Below are 26,176 nucleotides of genomic sequence, written 5' to 3'. Positions count from 1 at the left end.
TTTAACGACAAAAACTAGCATGACATTTCTTTTATTTGATATAGTATTGTAACATGAAATCAAATGAATACAACAATCTATTATTTTATAAAACATTCTGCCCGATCAGGATCTGACCAAAACAAATCCGGTTCGGATACGATGTTGACATGGGATATTGGATGTGGCAGTACAAAACTTTTTGCATAGCATGATAAGGCATGGTCTGATTTTCATGAGAAGAGTTATTTGTTGTAAAGTACCAGTAATATTTAGAGTGCGTCAGATGTGGGTGAAAGGTTTTGCAGTGAATTCACTTAATAGGCTTAATTCTTTAAGCAGGTAAAAACATGATACAGAAACCAAAACAGTCAGATCTAATTTTAGACTGTGTCTTATATTTTATATGATTATTAACAGGTATATTTTAACTTAAGTTACCCAGTGATTTGATTTGTAGTTCTTGTTTCCTTTAAAAAATGACAACACATGTAGCATAAATACTGTATAAGGCCAAATAAAATAATATGTGTGTTTCCTGTTTCCTCTCTGAAAAAAATAGGGTAGGTAGGTAGGGATTTTTTTTTATTTTACCATTTTTTTTTACATTGAGTCTATGGGAGAGAAATCCTGACTTTAACAGTGCTTATTGAAAAATGACCAAAAAAACTTTAGGGTAGGCTATTTCTAAGCTTAAAATATAGGGTAGGTAGGGAAACAGGAAACACACATGCTTTTTTATTTGGCCTAAACAGATAAATGCATCATAGAGGATACAAGGATTTGTATAGTCACTATACAAATCCTTGGAGAGTGGTGTTGGTAAAGGGAGGTATGAACACAGAAACATGAAAAAAATAAAATGGTGCAAAGAAAAAAGTGAAAAATGAAGTTTGAGAAAGGTAATTGTGGATACTGAGGAAAAAGTTAATTGAAGTTATTACGCAGCCGGTTAAATTTGTGATCATGCAGCCATTACTTATTGACATTCACAAAGACACATCGGCTTGGTAACTTTTTAGTGTCTGCTAGTGCTAGTGATCTGATTCATAGTAATTTGACGGACTTTATTATATACCATACATACATGTAAACAATAGAAGAGCAAAAGTAGAATGTTAAGTGTAGCAATATACATGTACCTTAAGTTCTATTAAATAACACATGTCAGAAGGTTTTACGACACATATATGACATATGAATACATGTAAACATTAATTTTCGTGATGGTACTTGGTAATGCCAGACAAGCATGAGAAATTGAAAATACTGACACGAAACTCAGAAAATGAATAAGGGGAAACATGAAACAGGCACATTGAACCAAACACCATAATACGAAAACTAAAACATCAAAACACTAAAACAAGACAGAAAATGTTGTACAAAAATAACCTTTTACCACCCTCATCATATTACTATTTACCTGTATCTAACTTACATGACCTAGTACAATGTATTTTGTAACTTAAAATTATGAAGGTGAACAAATCTTCAATTCTAATATGACGTGCTTCTTTAGCTTTGGGTACAAAGCCATGTTCTAATACGAATAGAACATGGGCTGCACGTGATTGACGTCACAATTGAAATTGCAACGTCAGATGAATTTTTAAACAACATCAGAGATCCAAATGGACATTTTTGTTGGTGTTGCTTGCTAGGAAATTAAATAAAATCATTCTAAAAGTAAGTTACAATTTTTCTGTTCTTTTTTTTATTAATAAACTGTTGATTTTTCTATAACGTGTTCATCAATCAAAATGGCGACGTTTCGAGCGTCTACTATAGGTCCGCTTCGAAGTACAAAGTTCAAAATATTCCTATTAGAATCAAAATAATTCAATCATGCCATGCTCTATGCTCATTTTAGCATGGGTAGGCATTATATTTGTAAACATTTAATACCTCGCTTACGCTCGGTATTAAGATATTAACAAATATAATGCCTACCCATGTTAAAATGAGCATAGAGCATGGCATGAAAGAATTATTTCTTAATTATATCATGAGACAGGTTAATGACCTTATGCCATTTAATTGTCACAACAGGTGTCATAATTTTACTTTGCCTATCCTCATTTTATTTGCAATGTTTACAATTGTTCAATGACACCATTTTATCATGTCCATTTTAAATCTATTTAAGAATTGTACATTTTGTATTATCAAATCTAGACAATTATTTTTGACTTGGTCCGCATTTGTAACTTCTGTTTACCGAACAACATAATTTTCATCACTAGCAAGTTTCTTCCCTCTTTAAATGTGCTAGTTACTTAGTCTGACGTAAACGGTTGAAATAAGGAAGTACTTCATTAACTAAATTGATATACAGGCTGCTTTGTAACACACAGTTCCTGTGTTTGAGTCCTGGTGGCGACCAGCAGTTTATAAGGAAATTCATGCTCTCTGATTACGTTTTTTGTACATCAATTAATTTTTTTCCAACTACTAAAAAAAAAAACTCCATGTATTGGAGATCTCAACACTTTTTAGATCAGGACATATATGTTTAGGAGTGCTTTTGTCAGTTATGGTGCAAAGCAAAGACAGTTGTACTGTTGAAATTTTTAACCAACAGACATGATAGATTAGAAGCTGTTTTAAGGTTCAAATTTTAAATATGTAAATATTGTAAATTATGCATCTTTTGGTGTTTTGCTTATTTTTTCAGATCAAGGAAGATAATCGGTGGAATATTAGTGTTCCTAGTCTTTCTATATTTACTTGGTTCTAGAATTCCTAGCATTGGAAGAAAATCAACACCAGTTGATGGTAAAAAATATTTTTATGGCAGTTTTGTTTACTTAGCATGCTTAGCATGCTTAGTATGAACATCATGATCATGACATGCATGATGACTATGACAAAAAATAAATAAAAAACTTCTCAAAATCAATTATATAAGTCTGCCAGTTTTCCATACTTTGAAAAGCTTCAAGGGTTATATTTATTTGGTTTAACTGTGCTTATCCAGTGACCTTTGGGGTATCACATTAGCAAAGACTAAAACAATTTACCAAATTGCAGTTAGATTTTTACTCCAACTAACTGATCAACTGGTAAAATATTTTAGCAGATTGCTCAAGTGAAATGTTGTTAGTATGAAGTGAGTGCTGTAAAATAAAAAGTATTACTTACCATCCAAACCAGTTAGTTGATACCTTTGACTTTGTCAATCATTGCCAACAAAAATAATATCTTACTATAGTATGAGTCACTGAATAAAAAGGTATAATTTTGACATGGAAACTTCTATCATAAATAAATATTATAAATGAATAGTTCAAAACATTGTTTTGTAGGTGTATATTTTATAGAGAATAACTTTCTCTTAGAAGACAAAGCTATAAAATATATACCTACAAAACAATGTTTTGAACTATTCATTTATAACATTTATTTATGATAGAAGTTTCCATGTCAAAATTGTCAAAATTATACCTTTTTATTCAGGGACTCATACTATAGTAAGATATTATTTTTGTTGGCAATGATTGACAAAGATATCAACTAACTGGATCTGGATGGTAAGTATTACTTTTTATTTTACAGCACTCACTTCTTACTAACAACATTTCACTTGAGCAATCTGCTAAAATATTTTACCAGTTGATCAGTTAGTTGGAGTATAAACCTAACTGCAATTTGGTAAACTGTTTAAGCCATTGCTATTGTGATACCCCAAAGGTCACTGGATAAGCACTGTAAATGAAATATTACACAAGATAATCATGAGAAAGTCACGTAAAAAAAATGAGGACTTGCGAAATGCATTTTGTGATTTTTTTTGACTGTGAGTAAATGTTCAGGTGATGGAAGTCTGTACACAAGACACAAGGTATAAATTTTAAAGTCAAAACTTTTTCATGTTTATCTAGCAGTATTGTGAATAAATCAACGCGTTTTAGTGCAAGTACTAGAAAAAAAATCAACGAAAATAGACTTATAAATGATATCTAACAAAAATGAAAAGTTGTGTCAGTATACATATCATGAACTTTATTCTATCATTAATAAAATCTATATTATATACTGTCAGATATGATTATATATTATTGTTTTTTCTATTACAGAAACAGCTTCATTATGCATTGATGACAATCTAAGGTTTCTAAAAAGTGAAGTAAAAAAATATGATGCTTTTATAAATCACAACCCACTGAAAGCTGGAGAGCAATTCTACCCAGCTTATGTTGGTAGGTTTACATATATTAAAATATTAGATTTGTTTAATAATTATTCTATTTAAGTCAAAATATGTAAGAATTGTAGTCTGATTTCTGTAATCAGAACTATAAATGGCAAAAATGTGTTTCACCTTCATCATGTTCATGCAAAGTTTCATTAAGATCCATCACAAAGTGTTGAATTTGAAAACTGCTAGAAAGGCAATTTAGTCTGAGGTTTCCCATTATAATGTTTAAATAAGATAAAATGTTGAAACATAAATAACATGAAATCTTGTTCAAATTTAAGTTTTTTTCTGCCATTAAATCCAGTTACATGTATGTTCATTTATTTAGCAAATATTTATCCACAGTTGTTCAGTCATATAACTGGTACCCACAGTGGTAGGTCAATGATATTTAGTATGCAGTTGTATGAGGGTTGGCTCCTCTCATTTCCATGGAGATTGTTTGACCCTTCTTACATTTTGTACATATCATAATTTACTGAATTTGAAAGATTTCTTCATTTACATTTACTAGTTTGTGATTAGGTCTGTTTGTAGGGAAAAACTGGTATTATGTCAAAAGTACATGATAACATTTAGATTATTGTACACTAGTAAATACATTTTCTCAATATTCTGAAAAGACTGATCAGATCAGAATGTATTGACATGACAAGTGGGCTGAACAATGCTTCATTTTAAGGCACTGGATTTGTCTTAATATTGACAGAAAGACTGGACAGAACTTACTCTCATACATATGTATTGTATGATTGGTTTCAATCAATACAGCTGTTGCAGTTTTTCTAGTTGAGTTTTTTTTTGCCTGTATGTAGTAGATATGAAGATATGAGAAAAGTTTTTTTTTGTGGCAGATCTGAAACGCATAAAAGATAATGAACCTTTCTGTACAGTCTTGCTTTTGATTTCCAGGAAATGGAAAGGTATCGGTATCGTTGGACAGTGAGAAAGGAATGTACATCCGACTTAACAGGGCTTTGTCATTACCTGTGAAGTATTATCCTATTGTCACGGCACACTTAGATGAGTATAGTGCAAAGGGTAAGTTTTTCATGTTTATACATTAAATTTTACACCAGTAATTTTGTTAAACCTTCATTAAATGTTATGAAACTTGGGCAGTTCATTAGTCCTTCATGAGATCATGATTTAAAAAAAGCATCGAAAGATTATTTTTTTTAAATTTTTGCTGTGTTTACTGATTAATTTACAGAATTTTTGGCTGTCAACATTACATGTTTAAACTGACATCAGAAATTAAAGGAAAGATACAGAGTTAAATGGAAGCCTTTAAAACTTTTGTAATTTCAGTGCTTGGTTGACCAACCTTTGTCTATTCAAATAGCATGAATAGTGTCTTTCTTTTCACACAAATTGAATTTATAAATTGTTCTCATGTAATTCCTTCCAGTTTAGATAAATACCTTTTTTATTTACATGTTTTATGTCTGCTGTCCTTAATATGTGTTTTTATTTCTCACATTTGACTTCAGATGCAACAGTGTTGAATATTCATCATGGAATTGCAGAAAAGATACAGTGTTTTGAAGTTGTAAGTTTGTATATTCAAATTTTGTACACTAATAATTTGTATTGAATTTTCTCAAATATATTATTACCATATTTAGTTTACCTGATGCTTTTTAAATGCAAAGTAAATAATAGACATGATGTTAAATATTCAAGAGATAATAGTATATGAATAATAAATTTGACAAGAACATAACCAGAAATAACTTATTGTGGATTGATAAAAAATGATATTTTCTGGCATTTTATTTCATGTTTTTTTCCATACACACCTATATAATTTTTTTATACGACCGCAAAATTTGAAAATTTTTTCGTCGTATATTGCTATCACGTTGGCGTCGTCGTCTGCGTCGTCGTCGTCGTCCAAATACTTTTAGTTTTTGCACTCTAACTTTAGTAAAAGTGAATAGAAATCTATGAAATTTTAACACAAAGTTTATGACCACAAAAGGAAGGTTGGTATTGATTTTGGGAGTTTTGGTCCCAACATTTTAGGAATTAGGGGCCAAAAAGGGCCCAAATAAGCATTTTCTTGGTTTTCGCACTATAACTTTAGTTTAAGTTAATAGAAATCTATGAAATTTTGACACAAGGTTTATGACCACAAAAGAAAGGTTGGTATTGATTTTGGGAGTTTTGGTTTCAATAATTTATGAATTAGGGGCCAAAAAAGGGCCCAAATAAGCATTATTCTTGGTTTTCGCACAATAACTTCAGTTTAAGTAAATAGAAATCAATGAAATTTAAACACAATGTTTATGACCACAAAAGGAAGGTTGGTATTGATTTTGGGAGTTTAGGTCCCAACAGTTTAGGAATTAGGGGCCAAAAGGGGACCCAAATAAGCATTTTTCTTGGTTTTCGCAACATAACCTTAGTATAAGTAAATAGAAATCTATGAAATTTACACACAAGGTTTATGACCATAAAAGGAAGGTTGGTATTGATTTTGGGAGTTTTTGTCCCAACAGTTTAGGAATAAGGGGCCAAAAGGGTCCAAAATTAAACTTTGCTTGATTTCATCAAAATTGAATAATTGGGGTTCTTTGATATGCCAAATCTAACTGTGTATGTAGATTCTTAACTTTTGGTCCTGTTTTCAAATTAGTCTACATTAAGGTCCAAAGGGTCCAAAATTAAACTTAGTTTGATTTTGACAAAAAATGAATCGGTTGGGTTCTTTGATATGCTGAATCTAAGAATGTACTTAGATTCTTGATTATTGGCCCAGTTTTCAAGTTGGTCCAAATGGGGGTCCAAAATTAAACTTTGTTTGATTTCATCAAAAATTGAATAAATGGGGTTCTTTGATATGCCAAATCTAACTGTGTATGTAGATTCTTCATTTTTGGTCCTGTTTTCAAATTGGTCTACATTAAAGTCCAAAGGGTCCAAATTTAAACTTAGTTTGATTTTAACAAAAATTGAAATCTTGGGGTTCTTTGATATGCCGAGTCCAAACATGTACTTAGATTTTTGATTATGGGTCCTAGTTTTCAAGTTGGTCCAAATCAGGATCTAAAATTATTATATTAAGTATTGTGCAATAGCAAATCTTTTCAATTGCACAGTATTGTGCAATGGCACAGTATTATGCAATGGCAAGAAATATCTAATTGCACAATATTGTTAAATAGCCAATTTTTTTTTAATAAGAGTTATCTTTCTTTGTCCAGAATAGTAAGCAAGAAATATCTAATTGCACAATATTTTGCAATAGCAAGATTTTTTTTTAATTGGAGCTATCTTTCTTTGTCCAGAATCAACTTAAATCTTTGTTATATATACAATATACAATGTATATTTACTTTTTACTACCAACTGATAAATTAAAATAATCTTTACCATTCAGTGATAACAAGCATTTTTTTTTACATCTTAATATTTTATGATTATTTAAATGAGTAGTTATTGTTGCAAACTCCATTAGAAATTTTAATTGAGATTAGTTTTGGAATAAGGGAAAGGGGGATGTGATTAAAAAAATTGGGTTCAATTTTTCCCGTTTGAAATTTCATAATTAAAAAGAAAATTTCTTCGAACTTTTTTTGAGAGGATTAATATTCAACAGCATAGTGAATTGCTCTTAGAGAAAACAAAAATTTTAAGTTCATTAGAACACATTCATTCTGTGTCAGAAACCTATGCTGTGTCAACTATTTAATCACAATCCAAATTTAGAGCTGAATCCAGCTTGAATGTTGTGTCCATACTTGCCCCAACCGTTCAGGGTTCAACCTCTGCGGTCGTATAAAGCTACGCCCTGCGGAGCAACTGGTTACTTCTAACACTGAAATTCATGGTTCACCTTCACCTACAGAATCCATGGAAATTGTTATTACACAAATTATACACAGTAATCACCATGCTTACATTTAAAGACACACAACCTTGTGTTAATCCTCATCTGAAAAAGTGTCAATACCAAAAAACACTGGTTGTACTTTAGATTTAGACATGAATGGATTTGGGGGGAAAAGTGAAAGATTGTATTAATGTTTTTTTTCCAGGACAAAGGATGGAGGAGTAATTGTCTTACAGTAGAATCCTTGGTTTATGCCAGTAGGACTAGACCTTCTATATTAGTACAAGATATCAAAATCAGAAATCCTAGTGTAAGTTCAAAACATAAGAGATACTTTTCTTACTTATATTATATAATGAAGAAAACATTGAAATGAATTAAAAGAGTTATTTGGACTTAATATTGTGAATATCCAGTTTCTCACTATTTTTGGAAAAAAATAATCATATTCTGAATGAAAAACATATATGAACTTTTTCAGTATTATAACAAAGTAAATGTCAGTGTCTTTCAATTTTTACAAAATGTACAAAGATTGTATTGGAATCATAAAATTCAAACATGGACTCATGCATTTCTTAACCTTATTAAAAAGTATTAAACGCCATGTTTTTAATTTGTAGCAGAAGATAGATCTAAATATCAATTATTTTGAAAGGCAGTATTTTTTAATCATCAAATCCTATAAAAATGGGAGATAATCCATCAATAATAATGTCTTTTTCAGTCTTTCTTGAAACAATGCTGACACTTTTCTGATAACCTTTCACAAATGGAAAAAAATGAATAGAGTGTATTAATTATCAACGATTGAAGTGATATCAATCCTACTGTTATAATTTAAAAAAAAAGAATAAACTTAAAAATAATTTCTTGATCTTTCTTTAATGCTTATGCAAAAATAAGCTCAAAGTTTGAAGTTTTTAGACTTTCTAGTAAAATGGCTGACTCAGGTCTTTTTGGTTTGTAATGGGGCATTAATTTTTACAAAAATTACCTGACTTTCTTGTTCAATATAATGATGGAAATGAGTCATCAAATACCAGATCCTTGATTCCTAACAGCAGTATTATTCCCAGTTGTAGGAAAGTTATATTATTAACAAGAACTTTATCTTTTCTGTAGAAAAACTCAGTGGTAGTAAATTTAGACCAAATTGGTCAGATAGAATTGAAGGATGCCAAAGTTAGTAAAGCAAGGTAATTATACATGAAATTCATAACTTAGTAAAGCAAGGTAATTATACATGAAATTCATAACTTAGTATCTATAAACAGCACTAACTGACAAATACATCATTGGATCATGTATTATAGTGAAGCTCACATCTCTAATTGGTTTGCACCATTTCATATAATTTGAAATAACATTTTGAAATCAGTACCAGAGATAAACAGAACCATTTATTATTATTTTGTGAGTTGTTACCTGTATAGCCCTCTTATTATATCTCACGTTTTATTGTTTTAACTGTATTTTGGGGTACCTATTTTTGTCATATCTATTATACATCGAACTCATAGTAAGCATGGGATAAACTTTGTCTTACTATAAACTAAAAGTGATTCAATTCATTAATTAACTACAGCCATCATTAATGTTTAACTTGAAATCAAACTTTGTCTTTCCAGTACTACAGATGCGACTGGAATGTCTGTGGAATATACATCAACTCAGGGAGTCATCCATATACCAGATTCAAAGTACAAAGTACATATTGCCATAGCAACAGTTAAAATTGGTCCTTCTGTAGCCATCAAAGCTGGAAAGTAAGCAAATTTATGATAAAAAATTACACCAAAAAAATGTGTTTATGACAACTGCTTGAATAAGTGGAAGTTTAAATTATCTTCAAGCTTACTGACTTGATAGTTTAAATGATCTTCAAGCTTACTGACTCGATAGTTTAAATGATCTTCAAGCTTACTGACTCGATAGTTTAAATGATCTTCAAGCTTACTGACTCGATAGTTTAAATGATCTGCAAGTTTACTGACTCGATAGTTATGTATCTTTTTGTAATCTAATGGGAACACTTCTTCTGATAGAGGAAAAGAGGGGTTCTTAAACTGTAATATGCAGTTAACTGTAAATATTATTTTCAGTAAGTGATTTTAAGATAATATAGACTAGAAGATGTAGTTTGGATAGACTACACTTGTTTGTATAGGTTGTTGATAATGTTAAACTGCTTCTACTTTAAAAAAAAAAAAGACATTTTTATATTGAGACATGATGACATTAAACCAGAATTCCAGGTTGCTTTAACTAAAAGGAGTTTGATGATAAAAAAAAATCTACTGAACTCCATATACTCATGCACCCATTGTTATTATTGTGCTGAAAAGCATGACCAAAAAAATCATGACATATTGTTGTATTACAAGTTTTTTGTTGGTATAGGTTGTTGATAATTGAAACCAATGGTATATTTTACTGCTACTACTTTATTTAGAAATAGACACTTTTATATTGAGACATGATAACATTCAACAGAATGCCAGCATTAAACCTTTGCCTTTACAGAAACATTTGAAAGGTCTTTCATGATAAAAGATTCTACTCTTCACAGCTGAACTTCAGATACTTATGCACCCACTGGAAAGAAAATCATGACCAAAAAAAAACATTCTTAACATTGTTGTAGTACTTTTTTTTTAATATCAGACTTGCATAATATGTGATGAATCGAGTACTGAAACAATAAATATAATGTTTATAATATACATATACATGATAAATATATTTCAATGAACCTTTTTTCTGAGAAAGAAAAATACTGCAGATTTGTCCAAAAATTAATAACATAAAATTAAAAAAAAGATTAGAAACACTGCCTTTAAAAATGTTAAACTTAAAAAAGAAGGAGAAAGTCATTAGAACATTTAGAAAATATTTGTTCCTGTTACATATAATTTGAGTAGATTTGACATCAATATTTGAATTACAATTCTTTATTTAATATTTCAGGTCTGTAAGATTTCATGTTGTAACAGCAGTTAACTATACACAACCTGTAGATCTAAAGTCTAAGGCACCAGAACACTTACAGAGGAGTGTAGATCAGGTACACGTTCATATTATATACAGTCAAAGCTGCCATTGTTTATTTTATGTTCAGTTGAACCTGCCATTAAGATCACCTCTATTGTGCAAAAACCTTCCCTTGTCTGGCCTTTCCTCTACTTGGCCCACTGTCATTATTCCTACCCATTTTTGACCTCAATTTAAAGTTCAGCTCTCATACAGTTAGTTCTCTTTGGTTCTGAGAGTGACATTTTTATTCAGATTTGACTGTACATATATCATTTATCCATCAACATACACAAATTGGTATTTTTTTTTAATATCTAAAAATCAACAAGTGGATATTATATTCTGCATACTTATTTTTTTTTAAATAAGAACTTAGCAAATAAAAATAACACTTTATAAATTTCAATCATTCAAAGTCCTTTCCTTGATTTACCATAAGCAGGGGTGCTCAAAACCAGCATTTGAAAGCACAGGATGTATATAGGCTGAAAAATTATAGGTACTTGTTCAAAAGGGACCCCAAAAAAAGGAATAGTCACATTCATCTAAAGTGAACTTTGCCAGAGGAGTTAACATTTATTTTCTTGTTTGTTTATATTCAAGTGTTCTAAAGCTAATAAAACATCATTATTATGATTCAATGCAAACAGCATTATATTTATTTACTTCTAGCTTTTGAATTATTTTAGCTCTTGGAGTCAGTTTTAAAGATAGATTATGCATCACTTAGAGAAGAGCATATTAAAGTTTGGAGAGATGTAAGTTATAATTTAAGACAATACTATATTTTAATCTTTTTAAAATGAAAAATTATTTAATTGTTGAACTGCATGACTGAAAACTGGTGCAGATTTTAATATTCTGGATAACAAAAAAAGTGGAAGTAAAAGCCAACAAGAAAGCAACCCTATGACACAAAAAATGTCATTATGCAGCTTTTAACAATAAACAAGTATCAATACACTAAAGGACAGGGGAAAAAACAACCAACAAAACAAATAAAATGAGAAATAATGAAATTAAAAACTTTTAATTAGTTAAATATAAAATTGAATAAAACAGTATGTCCCAGTGTTGTAGCATTTTCAACAAATTGTCCTTCCCAACACGAGACAGCACATGTGAAATTGCATAAAATCAAATTCAATCTCATAGGATGGTCCATTTGTCTGTCTTTTGTCAATCACAATAGCTTGTGTAAATAGTTGTTATTCTGCATGTACAAATTATGATTTCATTTAAGATATGGAAAAGTGGTTTTGGTATCAGTAATTCCAAGGCAGCTGGTTCCTTGAATGGAGATAAAATCAACACTACAATATACTATGTCCTCAGTAACATTCAGGCTCCATTACATGAGCTGAGTACAACAGTTGAGGAAAAGTCAAAGATCCAGAAAACTTTACATTATCCAGATAGATGTTACGGTGGTCACACATTACTGTAAGTTTTAAACACTTGACATTTTTGAGATGCCACAAATTTTAAATTCTAGTATTACTTTTGAAAGTCTCATTATTCAGGTAGCTATGATGCAGGCACCTTATAAGTTCTTATGTTAGTTCTGGTGTGTTGATTGTAGTTTTTCTTTCACTATTTTTATTTTGACAATTTACTCTACTGATGAAGTGACAAACTAATTTTTATTTTTATGCCCCACCTACGATAGTAGAGGGGCATTATGTTTTCTGGTCTGTGGCTCCGTTCGTTCCTCCGTTATACCGTCTGTGCGTCCGTTCGTTACCAGGTTAAAGTTTTTGGTCAAGGTAGTTTTTGATGAAGCTGAAGTCCAATCAACTTGAAACTTAGTACACTTGTTGCTTATGATATGTTCTTTCTAATTTTTAAGCCAAATTAGACTTTTGACCCCTATTTCACGGTCCACTGAACATAGAAAATGAAAGTCAGAGTTTTTCAGGTTAAAGTTTTTGGTCAAGGTAGTTTTTGATGAAGCTGAAGTCCAATCAACTTGAAACTTATTACACTTGTTGCTTATGATATGATCTTTATAATTTTTAAATCAAATTAGACTTTTGACCCCAATTTCACGGTCCACTGAACATAGAAAATGAAAGTGGGAATTTCAGGTTAAAGTTTTTGGTCAAGGTTGTTTTTGATAAAATTGAAGTCCAATCAACTTGAAACTTAGTGCATATGTTCCCTATAGTAAAATCTTTCTTATTTTAATGCAAAATTAGATTATTACCCAATTTCACAGTCCATTGAACATGGAAAAGGATAGTGCGAGTGGGGCATCCATGTACTTTGGACACATTCTTGTTTGTTATAATTTCTTTATGAAATAATCTGAGGCATGAGTTTTTATTTGAAATAACTCTTCACCCTGTCTTTCTTTCAATATTATTATTATTAGAGTTTTTACCCCAATTTCATGGTCCACTGAACATGGAAAATGATAGTGCAAGTGGGGCATTCGTGTACTAAGGACACATCCTTGTTTGGTATAACTTTATGACTTTAACCTTTTTTTCTACTTAAAAAAAATAGTTTCTACATTATAGGTTTTATTCTGAAACATTATGGTCAGAGATAAAAGATGAGGAGGATATTGCCGATGTTACCTCAACATGGATGATCACATTAGAGAAGAAAGGATGTAATATTATAGTCAGAGCAGGTACATTTATAATATACAAATATAGCCTTTGTATGAGGTCGATACAAGGATATATTGACCTGAAAGAAGTATATTGAAGAGGTCGGGTCAATTTCAAGTGTTATCTGACATCTAAAGATTCTTTAATTAGTTCAGACGTTGATATAACAATGAAAAGTCGACTGAACATGATTAATATTGCATCTTCTATAATTCAAAGCGGAATTCGGTTTATGAACGAGAAACCGTAAAGCGTTTTCAATTTCGGTATTAGTTATGTATGTTATCTACGTATTATCCTGGTTCCCGGAACTACGTTCCGGGTATTAGCTATTTGATATATTTGATGTGTAACATTACAATCGGGTACCAGCCAATCTACTTGTGTATGTGTACATGATTTACCGCCAAAATGACCGACTTAAAAAATAGTCCATAAACGTTCCGTTTAATGATATGCAAATTCATAATTAATCGTAACTTTTTTATCTTTGTATAATTAATATAACAAAATGGATTCCACAAAATTGAAAATAGCATTATTTTACGAGGATTTCTAATATTTTTTTCACTTCCGGCGCAGTAATACGTATGTTTTGAAGAAGCTCGAAGAATTTGACAAAGTGAATTGAGAAGGAAACGGATAGATATACGTTCTTGCTATCAGGTAAAACAATATAAATGTACAGAACAAACACATTTACTTCACACAAATAGTACAGGCTTAAGCTTTTTATTGTCTAGCTTATACACGACTGTAGTCAAGTGTTTAAACGACGGCGGTGACATACTGGGTCAAGTCTAAATATGTAAACATATCCACGTGCTATTAGGTAGAACGCATCGTAATGCAATATCTACAATTTTTCCTCCTTTATACATCGTTTAACCAGATATATTTTTCCTTTTTACATCGTTTAACCAGATTTATTTCTCTTTCAAATACACTTAAACACGGGTTGTATGTACGTATCTTTTCTAGTGTTTTCTTGTTGTTATTATTAAAGTTCATTTGTTGATGTTTAGAAATTTTTGAACGACTGAACACAGAAGTGAATGAATGCAACAATATATATACTGAAGACTTGGGCTGTACAATGATAGTGTACGTATATCATACTGATAATCATTCTAGCAGTAATTATGTTAATTTAGGATGTAATGTCTAATGACAGGAATTCATGAGCTATGCCTCAGGCTTTCTGAAAAAATATCAATGACAATGTAAACAGGAACAAAACATTGACACGAATGATGCTCTCTTCTATGTAATATAGTTATTTAGGTATATGTGTTGCACAAGTTTCAATTAAACTTAAGTTATAAAACTTTTTTTCAGGGCACAAACCCACTTTAAAGAGACTTGTCTACTGCCATACCCATCCTATTTTCATGCACCATTTGCAAGCAAGAGACTGAATGGTTTGCAAAATTAAAAATCAGGACGGTGTCCAATTAAAACAAAAGAACTAAACTGGATGAATATTGTAGGAGAAATCTAGACATGCTAGAGGAAAGTTTTGATTTGTGAAATTGGTTTTCCTGAAAAGTCATTCATCCTAGCCTGCAGAAAGGAACTATAACTGTCCACCACCAACTGACGAGCTAATGTTGAGCTTCACATATGGAATTACTCAAATACCATCAATGTCTATGTTTTCAGCACAGATTTCACAATTTATGACACAGCTGTGCTTTTTCTTATACCGTTAAAGAGTTGTATACTAAATTTTATTTTTTTATCAATAAATATATATTATATTAATTGTGTCATCTAAGAACAAAGTCTTGTATTTTGCCAAAAGATGCATACTAGAGAATGAAAGTGGTGCAGTTCATTTTGCTTTGGTATATAGAATTGAATTACAATTGTTCATGTTATTGGAATGCATATAAAAATAAGGAGATGTGGTACAATGTATATGATATTTAGTGAGTTTATCAAGCAAAAGTGAATAAGAAATAGGTATATGCAGTTACAGGTACTACTGTACAATCTCAAACAAGGAGAAAAACTCATACCGTAAAGAGAATTTCATATTTACAAGTAAGTTTTGTTTTTGCGTTGAATAATTTTCTTCTATTGTTTTAATTGCAAATATGGGAAGTGGTTAAAATGCTAATGAGACAGCTGTTATATGGCCACAGAGCCTTAATTGAAAACTTCTTTTTCATTCATACCGGTAGATTTTGCCTGGAGTTAGAAACATATCTGCCAACTTTTCAAAATGCACATGGGGGTTTTACGTGAAAGATGGTTCATATAGTCATACAAAACCTTCAAGGGGGCCTTCAAATGGAAGCAGGACAAGTCGCCCCACTGGCTAATCGGCCCACTTTTTAAAGAAACACCACAAACTGATTTATCAAATCACCCCACATGTGAAATTGGTTAAATCATGTTTAATATTACTCCTGCCAACTCGCCCCACATGTGAAATTGGTTAAATAATTTTAAATCAGGGTTCTCGCTAAGGATTTTTGAAGGCGAGTCCAGGGACTGGTAATTTTTGGCCACGGTGAGTCATGGTAACTGTGTTCAGTTTATTCGGTCATTTTTGGCCACGGTGAGTCATGGTAACTGTGTTCAGTTTATACAAAATATTTCAATATTCATGTATTTGTGGACTCACCAGTTTTGAAAATGGTGAGTCCAGACAGATTTTGTTGAGTCCAGGACTCATGGACTCGCCTTAGCGAGAACCCTGTTTAATATTACTCCTGCCAACTCGCCCTACTTATAAAAAAACGGTAATTTTTAGATTAATATATATATATATATAATTAAAAATAAAAACTCGCACCACTTTAATGAAAACTAATCTACACAGAATACAAACAAACCAAAAATTAATTTAATTACTATTATTGATATATACTGAAGAATAAATGTAAGTTTTGAAGCTTAGTTATTTGCATAACAATTGAAAAGAAACCTGTTAATTGTATCATAATGCAATATAAGGAATTGAACTTATATTCAATGGGATAACATCTTTTTCCAAGTTAGTGAAAAAGTGGGGCTATTTGCTAATGGGGCGATTGTCATGGATTCCCTTCAAATATATTCTAATGTGGTTTTTGGCTTCTTCTTGCATTAACAAGCTTATAGCCATTGTTGAATTAATTGTTTTCTTTAAATAGTCGACAAAATTGCTCTTACAAAATTTCCATTTGGGAGCCTCGAGCTCGATGGGGGAAATACTCTGCAAATACTGACAGTTGGCAGGTATGGTCATCAAAAAAGTTGACATGTTACTATGTACATTTACCATTATGTTACTAATACTTGATGTTCTTGCTATACACACAGTACAGAGACTAGTCAATCTTTGTGAACTATTTTTTTATGGGAGTCATAGAATATGCGTATACAATCAATAATTAAAAATAGTCTATTTATATTGAAAAGGAAAAGTTCTTATATGTCTAAAGAAGAGGGACGAAAGACACCAAAGGGACAGTCAAACTCATAAATTTAAAGCAAACTGACAAGGCCATGGCTAAAAATGCATTTCATGGCGAGGCACAGAAAATATACTGTAAACAGTAGACTATAGATATAGGTGAACTAAGGTACAAAAGAACTCTAAATCTTAAATTCTACAAACCACCTCTGTTCTATGGAAGATAATGATATAACTGGACTAGAAATACACACAACCTGTAATTAACTGCCTTTACAGCGCTTTCGCGCTTTGATTAAGTACCGTAAATAAAGGATGACCTAGATTTATTTGTGTTATATATTCTATACAATTGACCATATGGGTATTCTTATAGTAACTTAATGACCCAATCTAATGTTTTGCAAAAAAGGGAACAGGACTGCTCATATTTGATTCTGTCAAATCTTGTTATTATTGATATGTTATCCATTATACAAGGACAATGATACTGAGTGCATGGCATTTTTGCAATTTAAAAAAAAATCACTATCATAATTTTTTTACAAAATATGAAACTTTATGAGTAAAAGGAAATGTGGGGTATATGTCCATGAGGCAGGAACCCAATCACTAAAAAATCAAAGGATAACAAATGTAAAAATTTTACATGTCAAGGTTAGCAATATTACAAAAGACTAAAGCTGTCCATTTTAAAAATTTTCTGCTAGGTGCTGAAGGAGTATTACAAGCCATATTACTTAGTCTTGGTGGTTTAAGATTTGACGACAACCATTTGGAGATGTCGATGGAACCAAAGGACCTCCATAGAGACTTATTATTCCATAGACTTAACTATGGCAACAATACACATGTGAACATATCAGTGATAGTAGATTTAGACAATAAAGCTGTCATACGTGTGTCGTTAGATAGAAATGATCGACCATACTATGCCTGTGATGCTGGGTGTATAGATGCACCTATTGCCTTAAGGTATAATATGGAATATGAAATGGAATATTGAATGTTACTGTGGATTCATAATTTTTCGTGGGTAACAATTTTTGGGGATTAAAGAAAACTTACATGTTCGTGGATATTTGATTTCGTGGTATTGCCGAGATCTGCATACAAATCTTAAAAAAAAATCAAATTTATTGAAACATTTAATTTCGTGGTTCACCAGTTCTCACAAAATTCATGAAAGTCAGTTTCCAACGAATAATAATGAATCCACAGTATAAAAATGCACATATTTTTGCCAAATTGAAAGTGTATCAATATTTATTTTGTCTTCATTATAAGTCTTAACATGAAAAAAAAGTGTTGATGGTAGGTCATTGCAATTACTAGTATAAACTATCAAGGGAATGATGATGTAACCATTTTGCATTTTAAAAACCTTTTGCACAGCTACTCAAAATCCTTAAAAAAACTGAAATGGTTCTTATATCCTTCATCCTACATGGTCTGCAATACCCCCCAAAAAAGAGATAAATGGCTATTAGTGTTGTTTTCAATCTCAGAGTCAAAGTAAGACCTTCAACACAGATTAACAAATTCATACCTTAATGTAAACTGTAGATGTACCTAAGGGCTATTCCAGAAAAAAAATTTATGGGGGAAGGTATATTTTGTCAGCACCCACCACCCAGACAATTGTAATTGAGAATTATAGTGCATTATAGTGTGAAAAGTTGCTCTGATACCCATCACTCATGTATTATTAATACAATGTCCTTCCAACCCCCATTTTGTTTTGAAGAATGCCAAATGGTAGAAAAAGGGTAAATGTTGATAATTTGAAGTATTAGTATAAAGTTACTGCAGAAAAAATAGAGGGAGGGGGGACAAATTGTAATGTGTAAATGAAATCATGAAAATGTCAAACTGGATTCATTTATTTTCGTGGATACCTATTTTCTTGGTTTGAGAAAATATTGTACAATGTTGTATGTTCGTGGATATTGTTTTCATGGTTTTGTAAAAAGTCTGCATACAAGCCTATGTTTAATTTATAATTTGTTGAATATCAAATTTTGTGGTTCAACTTTACCAAAGAAATCTATGATTATAAGTATCCCATGAATAATTATGTAACCACAGTAAATGGATTATCATATTAAATATTTACTTTATTTTCAGTAAAGAGGTCGTACAGTTTCCTGTGAAGAGGACAGAACCATTAACCTCTATCCTCTATATAACAGCTGATAAACAGCACATGGAGGAACTTAAACATACAATACATGTCAAGGAGATTAAAGAAGGTAACTATTTATTATGTTATACTTTATATCAAAATGCAAGATTTTTATTGGTTAATAGGCATAATAGGAGGGAGACAATTTACTCTATTTCATGGAAAACACTCATATTTCCCTTCAAAGAGACGCTTGATTAAGGTGGTACCTAACACTACAGGGAGATAACTCTGTAAAGTCAGCTAAACGTTTTAATTACGTTGTGTTGTAAAAAGAATATTAAGCTTCTCAATGATCAAAATTGGTGTTTGTCAAACTGCTATATAAACAGTGTAATTTTTCTGACAAAATGGTTGGTTCAAAATTTTTGAAATTTTTATATTTTTGTTAAAAGGTCAAAGTAAATACTTTAACAAAGTTTTATGAAAATTAAACGAGCCAAATTAATATTAGTTAAAGTGTTGGGTACCACCTTAAGTGGGCGCTTACTTAAGTTCTGATCATTGTTATGTACTAGACCTCATAGTTTATAGCTATGAATTTAAGATTCAATAGACAGTAAAAAATGAACATTCGCTCATTCAATAGAATAAACTAATTTACAAATTGCATGTATACATAAAAAAATTTCATCTTTAAAATTATGCTTTTTGATATTTATCTTTAGTAAATATGTAATCTGATGTATACATATTTTAGATAGAAGTGCTTGCTTCTTGTGGCTTTTTAAAATATCAAGTTCTTTACACAAATTTACTGTCTAAGATAAATTTTCATGTTTTTTTTCTTTTCAGCTCCTGCACATGAACACCATGTCATTGCATTACACAAACATGGCCACCATTTTGGAGGACTTCCAACTATATTTTGGGCTTCTTTAGCATTCCTTATAGTTATATTCCATTTGTTTTTATTTAAACTGATATATAATGAATACTGCCAAGGTCAGGATAGATATGGTCGGACTAGATATAGTGTGTGATTGAATGTTTCCATGGTAACCATATTGTGATGGTAATCTTCCAATGGCAGCTAGCTATATATAGAGACAGGTGTAACAATATTTAAAAACATGATACCAGTCCAGAAAGGCAACCAGATAAAAGTTAGAATCTTTCAAGTGCCTACGAGGAGAATTTGTGTGATCAAAAAATTAAATTGTAAAAATGTCTAAATTATTGAAATGCATTTATCCTTTGTAAGATTCAGTGTAGAAATTCAAAGTTCCCAAAGGTGGTGATTGGTTCAATATGATTTGAACCAATGGATGATTATTACAAACTGCTTAAAACACATTTCATTTGACAATCATGAATAAACCTACAAAAATTTCCTCAAATCTATTGTCAAGATTATTACTGATTCAACATTAGTATTAATATTGTACAGGTTTAAACTCTTTATTAATAGCACTGGGAATTTGAATTCTGCAATTTTGTAAAAATCACTTCAACAGAAAATGGAATAGGTATCACTGAGTTATTGAGTTACAAAGCCCACACCATGTACAAGAATAAATTATGTAATAATGGTATGACATTTCTGGTTTGACACAACCAGAAACTTATCTTGAGAAATCTAAGTATCAGATTGTTTTAAAACATGTCATACTTTCATCTCTTTCCTTGGTATTCCTCAAGCTGAAGTAGTGACCAGTTATTAATGGAACCTGTATGATTATAGGATGCATTCAACTGCAGAGGAAATTTTTATCAATTTAAAAGATTAATTGTTCTCACTGGTTTTTTTTTATTATTAAATGGAAATCCAAAATGTCCATCTTTGCCTTCAGCATGTATAAAGAATGTATGTGTAGACAAATTGTATTCTTCAGGTTTGACAATGAATAAGTACTAAAAATGTATTCAGGAGAGAATTACACAAATTTATGTATTTTCACATGTTTCATAAAATTATGCAATAACAAATGTATTTACAATGGTATATTTTTGTGGGATATCTTGTTTGTTAAGTATGTTAATGAAGTGGATAATGTTTGTTTATTTATTTATATATGCCAGTTGGTAAATGTAGCTTATGTATGGAGACTGTGCTTAGCATAGTTTAACAATAATGTATGGTACATGTGAAGGATTATTATTAAGTTCAAAATGAATGGAATATATACTAGTTAGTAAATGAGTGTAAATACCCTTGTATGCTTGTAGATTCTCACTAGCAGGAATTTACCAAGAACAATTAATATTTTATGATAATTATGTTCAAAATGAAAAAGCATGTTATGTGTAAATGGGAGTAGTGTATGAAATGTGAGGAGTTGAAATGCATGTTATATAATGGCAATAGTTGAATGCAAGCAGTCCTTTTCAACCCTCTGTAACTTTTCTTCTGACAATGTTTTTGCAGCTATCAGAGCATTGTTAAAGCTTACAAACTTTTTTGTTTTATTGATTTAGTTTAAAGTCTGCTGTAGAATGTGTGTGACCATGGTTAACAGTTTAAAAAAGATGTTAACAGGTTAAAGTATTTTTCTCCAGAACATCAAGTTATGCACCTGGTATATTTTGTGACATGGGTCCTTTACAAAAACATAAACTTTATAGTATTTTGAGATGACCAGCAACACATTTCTTGCTTTGAGAACCCATATTTTTAAACATTAGTTTAGCTATTTATTCAACACTCATGACTGTATCAATTCCAAATACATATTTAACAAGTTATTGTTTAAATTTCAAGCACAAGAAATTATGCAAATTCCACAATAAAAAAATTTAAAAAAATACCCACTGGAAGTAAAATATTAAATGCAATTTATAAAAAGCAACATTATATTCTTAAAGTCTACAAGGTCACAGAGTTTTAAGGAAAGAAATTAAGTTTTTTATTGAGATCTCTGTCATAGTTTAGTTCATAGAGAGTTTGTCTCATAGGCAATTCTCCCAAACCTTCTTATATTTATTTGAAGAGGAAAGATATATCACAGTTTTATTATAATAAAATTGAGAATGGAAATGGGGAATGTGTCAAAGAGACAAACTTATTATAAGTTTGTTTTCAAAAGGTTAAAGGACCTGCATGTATTTTGTGTGTGTATTTAATGAATTTCCCCAAAATAAGTGTGAAATTATTTTTATTTTCTAGTGCTATGTTATATCAAAATGTATGAGTTGTATAAGCCTATTGAATGAAGAATCTAATGATTCTGTTTATGCTATATATGAATTATTATTGTTCATGGGATTTGATATGTTTGTTATAAAGGATTAAAAATGTCCATCATCTTTTGATTCTTTATTATTTAAACAGTCCAACTTCTAGGCTTCCTGTCCCTACTATTTTGTGGTTGTTGTTTTTTAATAGTCCTTATAGGACATAATCCCTCTGCTAATAAAGGAAAAAGAATCCGCCACATTCATTATGTTCCTGTTCCAAGTGAGGAGAAAGTAGTTCAGATGTTGTTAGTTTATCTCTGTCATATTTGTTTTGAATAGATCGGAACTATTGTTCCCAGTCTTTCCTTTGGCAGCAGCCTTTGGTACAGGGAAACGATTCGTGAATATTAATCAAGCAGACATCCATATGTTCAGGTACAAGGACACCATTCTTAAATATTAATCAATGTGTACACATCTTATACTTTCAAGGACTTCACATCCAATCTTAAATGGTAATATTCTATAAAAAGCACAACGATGTCTTCACTCATCTCAAAAGCTAACCAACGATTTTTGGAATGTTTGCTATAGCTTGCTATTGCTACTTTCCATAGGCATCGGCCTCAAACTTATGGTGACAGATTATCGCAATTTATTCTGCTCCAAGATAATTTAGTACTGATACTAGTGTTTGAATTCTGATTCTTGGAAGATTCTTTTAAAATTCTTGGTAACTACTAATTTGACTGGAAAGATTACAGCTTGAATAAAAAAAGAAATGAATGTTCACCGACAATTCAGATGAATTTTAACTTCATTTTGAAAATGAGTATCACAAATACTACTTCGCGGATCTGCCATGCGCTGAAGAGAAAATCACAAGAAATCTAGGCGAGATTGCGTTTTCATTCATGAAAATTTCATGAATGAACATTTTCCGCTCTACTTTTACCTGTTTACTATGTACGTACGTGAACGTGGTAAAAGCCCGAGTGTATCGAAAAAATCGGGAATGACTGAATAAAATGCGAGAACAAAAGTCAAGTTGACATTTTGACCAAGCCGTCGGAAAATTGACAAGTGATAATGGTTTTTTATAACAAAACACAGGTGATAGAATATAAAATACTCGATAATTATATGTCTAAAGTCTCACGCCAGGGACGAGTAAAGGTAAATACCGGCTTGATAGTTTATTTATTTTTAAAAATGCCTTGTTTTTGTCTAAACATCGATCGGAAGGTTTTGATGCCAAACATCCTTTGAAAACTTTTAATTCCTTTATCTAAATACATTCCAATGTGGATATAAGTCCCTTCACTCGTTCAGCATGCTCGAGTGGACCAAACTGACAGCAGAAAAACAGTGACCCAACGTCAGTTCTTCTTCAGTCTTCCAATAATTTACATTATATATATACCACCTCTTGGTGTATTATCGCATATTAGTATCATGTAGCATCCGTATATTAAAAGCAACCGAGTCAGCATCTACTTCTTAGAATATCATACATGTACATGAAGTAGCTCAGGGTATGAAGACAAGTGCTGTAGAAATAATTAAGGTTCATGATGTGTACCCTTTGGCTAAAATGGCTGCGTTTTCATCTCAAAATTTAGATAGATTACAGACAAACATGTGCATCTGTAAAAGTTTTAAGGCATAGCATGCCCGATATAAATAGAAATTCAATTGCTTTGTCATCCAGACACCGAGGCAATGATTACCGTAATATATCAAACGAATAGCTTACAACAAAAATTCTATGAATCTAGTGTATATAAACTTTTTATTCCTGTGGTCATACTGCTGTTGTTATGCTCCAACCGTATTAAGTTTTATCCTTGTTCTTCTGTAGGTATGTACATTCTTCCCTTACTTATACGTACCTCCGTATATCCCAAAATTCGTTCCTGTTCTCTTACTTTAGTTTGCCTGAACCAAATTGTATGAAACTTATACGCAATGCTTAAAACCACAATTCACAAGTCAAGTTTGAATTTTAGTTGGGTCACTTTTACCATTCTAGCGTTTTATGCTACTTACAAATAGAAAAGTTGCTGGAAATTTTAGTTTCTCTTCTCTAACTTTAGTTGTCTTAACCAAATGTTATGAAACTTATACACAATTCTCATTACCACAAACACTGATCAAGTTTGAATTTTGGTGGCGATAGTTATACGGTTTTAGAGTTATGCTCTTTTACAAACATAAAAAATGATGAATATTTTCGTTTCAGGTATCTAACTTTAGTTCGCTCAACCAAATGTTATGAAACTTATACACAATACTTTTAACCATAAAACCAAGATCAAGTTTGAATTTTAGTGGTGTCATTTTTACTGCTCTAGGGTTGTGTCTTGTTACAAATGGAACTAGATGCTCTACAGGGCACAGCTTTATAAGACTGCAGAGGTCGAACCCTGAACAGTTGGGACAAGTATGGACACAACATTCAAACTTGATACAGCTCTGAATTTGGATTGCGATCAAATTTTTGACATAACATATAGGTTTCTGACACACAAAAAATGTCAAGATCTTACAAATATATTGCGCAATACTGTGTAATTAGAATGAATACACAATGCTTATTACCCCCATAATTCAGATCAAGTAAAACATTTTAGTAGTGTCACATTTACAGTTCTTGAGTTGTGACCGTTTATAACGTTAATGCTAGCGAGGGCATCATTTGTGTCCCATGGACATGTTCCCTATTTTTGATAAAAGCCTTTAATATAAATTCACTTTCTTTACAGTTGTATTGTTTTAAGTTACTGTAACTGTCTTATTTATATAAAAAAACGATGCAGTATTTTTTGCAAAGAACCAATGCTATTAAATGTATTAATAACTATAGGCCACAATAAGGTAGTCAATAATGAGAAATATTTGTACCATATACGTGTAGAAAGGCAAAGCTATTAAAGGCCCCGATATGAAACATGTGGAACAAATCAAACAAAAAAACAATGTTAATTTACTAAAAACAAATATGAAAGACCTAAACCAATAAAACAATACTAATTTACAGGCCCTTGAAGTTAACATGGCATGGGTACTTAAAGAAATTAACAGAGCTTTCTGCATGCATATTTCATTATTTTAGACCTACAGTTTAAGGTTGCAATAGAAAATATCAAAACTTTTTATGATAAACATAAAAAAAGTGATTTTTGATAATTACTGACGAGACAATGGTTTCGTTTAAAACATCAAAGCTGTGATGAAATACATATTTGAAATAATCCACGTCTATAATCTTTTTGGAATAATACACAGCTACAGTTGCAAACTTTCTAGAGGTGCTATCCAGCACTTTGATTTCAGAAGGAATATAGATAGAAAACTTTTGTTTGTTCATTAAAGGTGAGATTTGTTTTAATAAATATGATTCACTTATAGAGTTTTTAACATTGGGAATAAACACATATCTGTTAAAAAACAAGTTGTTGGCATGATACTGGTTATGTTCCTCTAGTATATTTTTTGATGGTATGATATTAAACCTCCAACGAGAGGGAATGCACTAACTTGATTCTCATTTGAAGACATAATTGTTCAATCAAAATAATTGAGATTTTTAGCTGGCATGACAGTAGCTGCTAATAGTCCTTTGTTAATTTATGTTGATCAATGTCACTTTGATAAGTTTCTTCTGTTACAAATTCTAACATCAGACTTGAACGGGGTTGTAGTTACGACATAAGGAACATATCTGATATCATCTGTGAAATGGATATTCCAGAATGTAAGAATTGTTTGGCAATATCCTATTTTAGTCCCAGGT

At 31.1% G+C, this 26,176-nt stretch overlaps 1 protein-coding gene across 1 annotated transcript; it reads left to right on the top strand.

Moving 5' to 3' along the window:
• Window positions 1–119: 119 nt before the first annotated feature.
• On the top strand, window positions 120–20,545 carry LOC134685055 (uncharacterized protein KIAA2013 homolog). The gene is made up of 15 exons (XM_063544438.1): window positions 120–321; window positions 2,657–2,757; window positions 4,059–4,181; window positions 5,093–5,221; window positions 5,674–5,732; window positions 8,224–8,328; window positions 9,144–9,217; window positions 9,650–9,787; window positions 10,989–11,085; window positions 11,744–11,812; window positions 12,298–12,497; window positions 13,577–13,692; window positions 17,789–18,053; window positions 19,206–19,330; window positions 20,059–20,545. Exons 1-15 carry the CDS (start codon window positions 191–193, stop codon window positions 20,244–20,246), a joined length of 1,920 nt encoding a protein of 639 aa, XP_063400508.1. The 5' UTR covers window positions 120–190; the 3' UTR covers window positions 20,247–20,545.
• Window positions 20,546–26,176: the final 5,631 nt, after the last annotated feature.

Source organism: Mytilus trossulus, chromosome 9, assembly GCF_036588685.1.
Source record: "Mytilus trossulus isolate FHL-02 chromosome 9, PNRI_Mtr1.1.1.hap1, whole genome shotgun sequence".
Taxonomy (NCBI): domain Eukaryota; kingdom Metazoa; phylum Mollusca; class Bivalvia; order Mytilida; family Mytilidae; genus Mytilus; species Mytilus trossulus.
The sequence above is the reverse complement of the archived record's forward strand: the minus strand, read 5'-3'. Positions and strand labels throughout refer to the sequence as shown.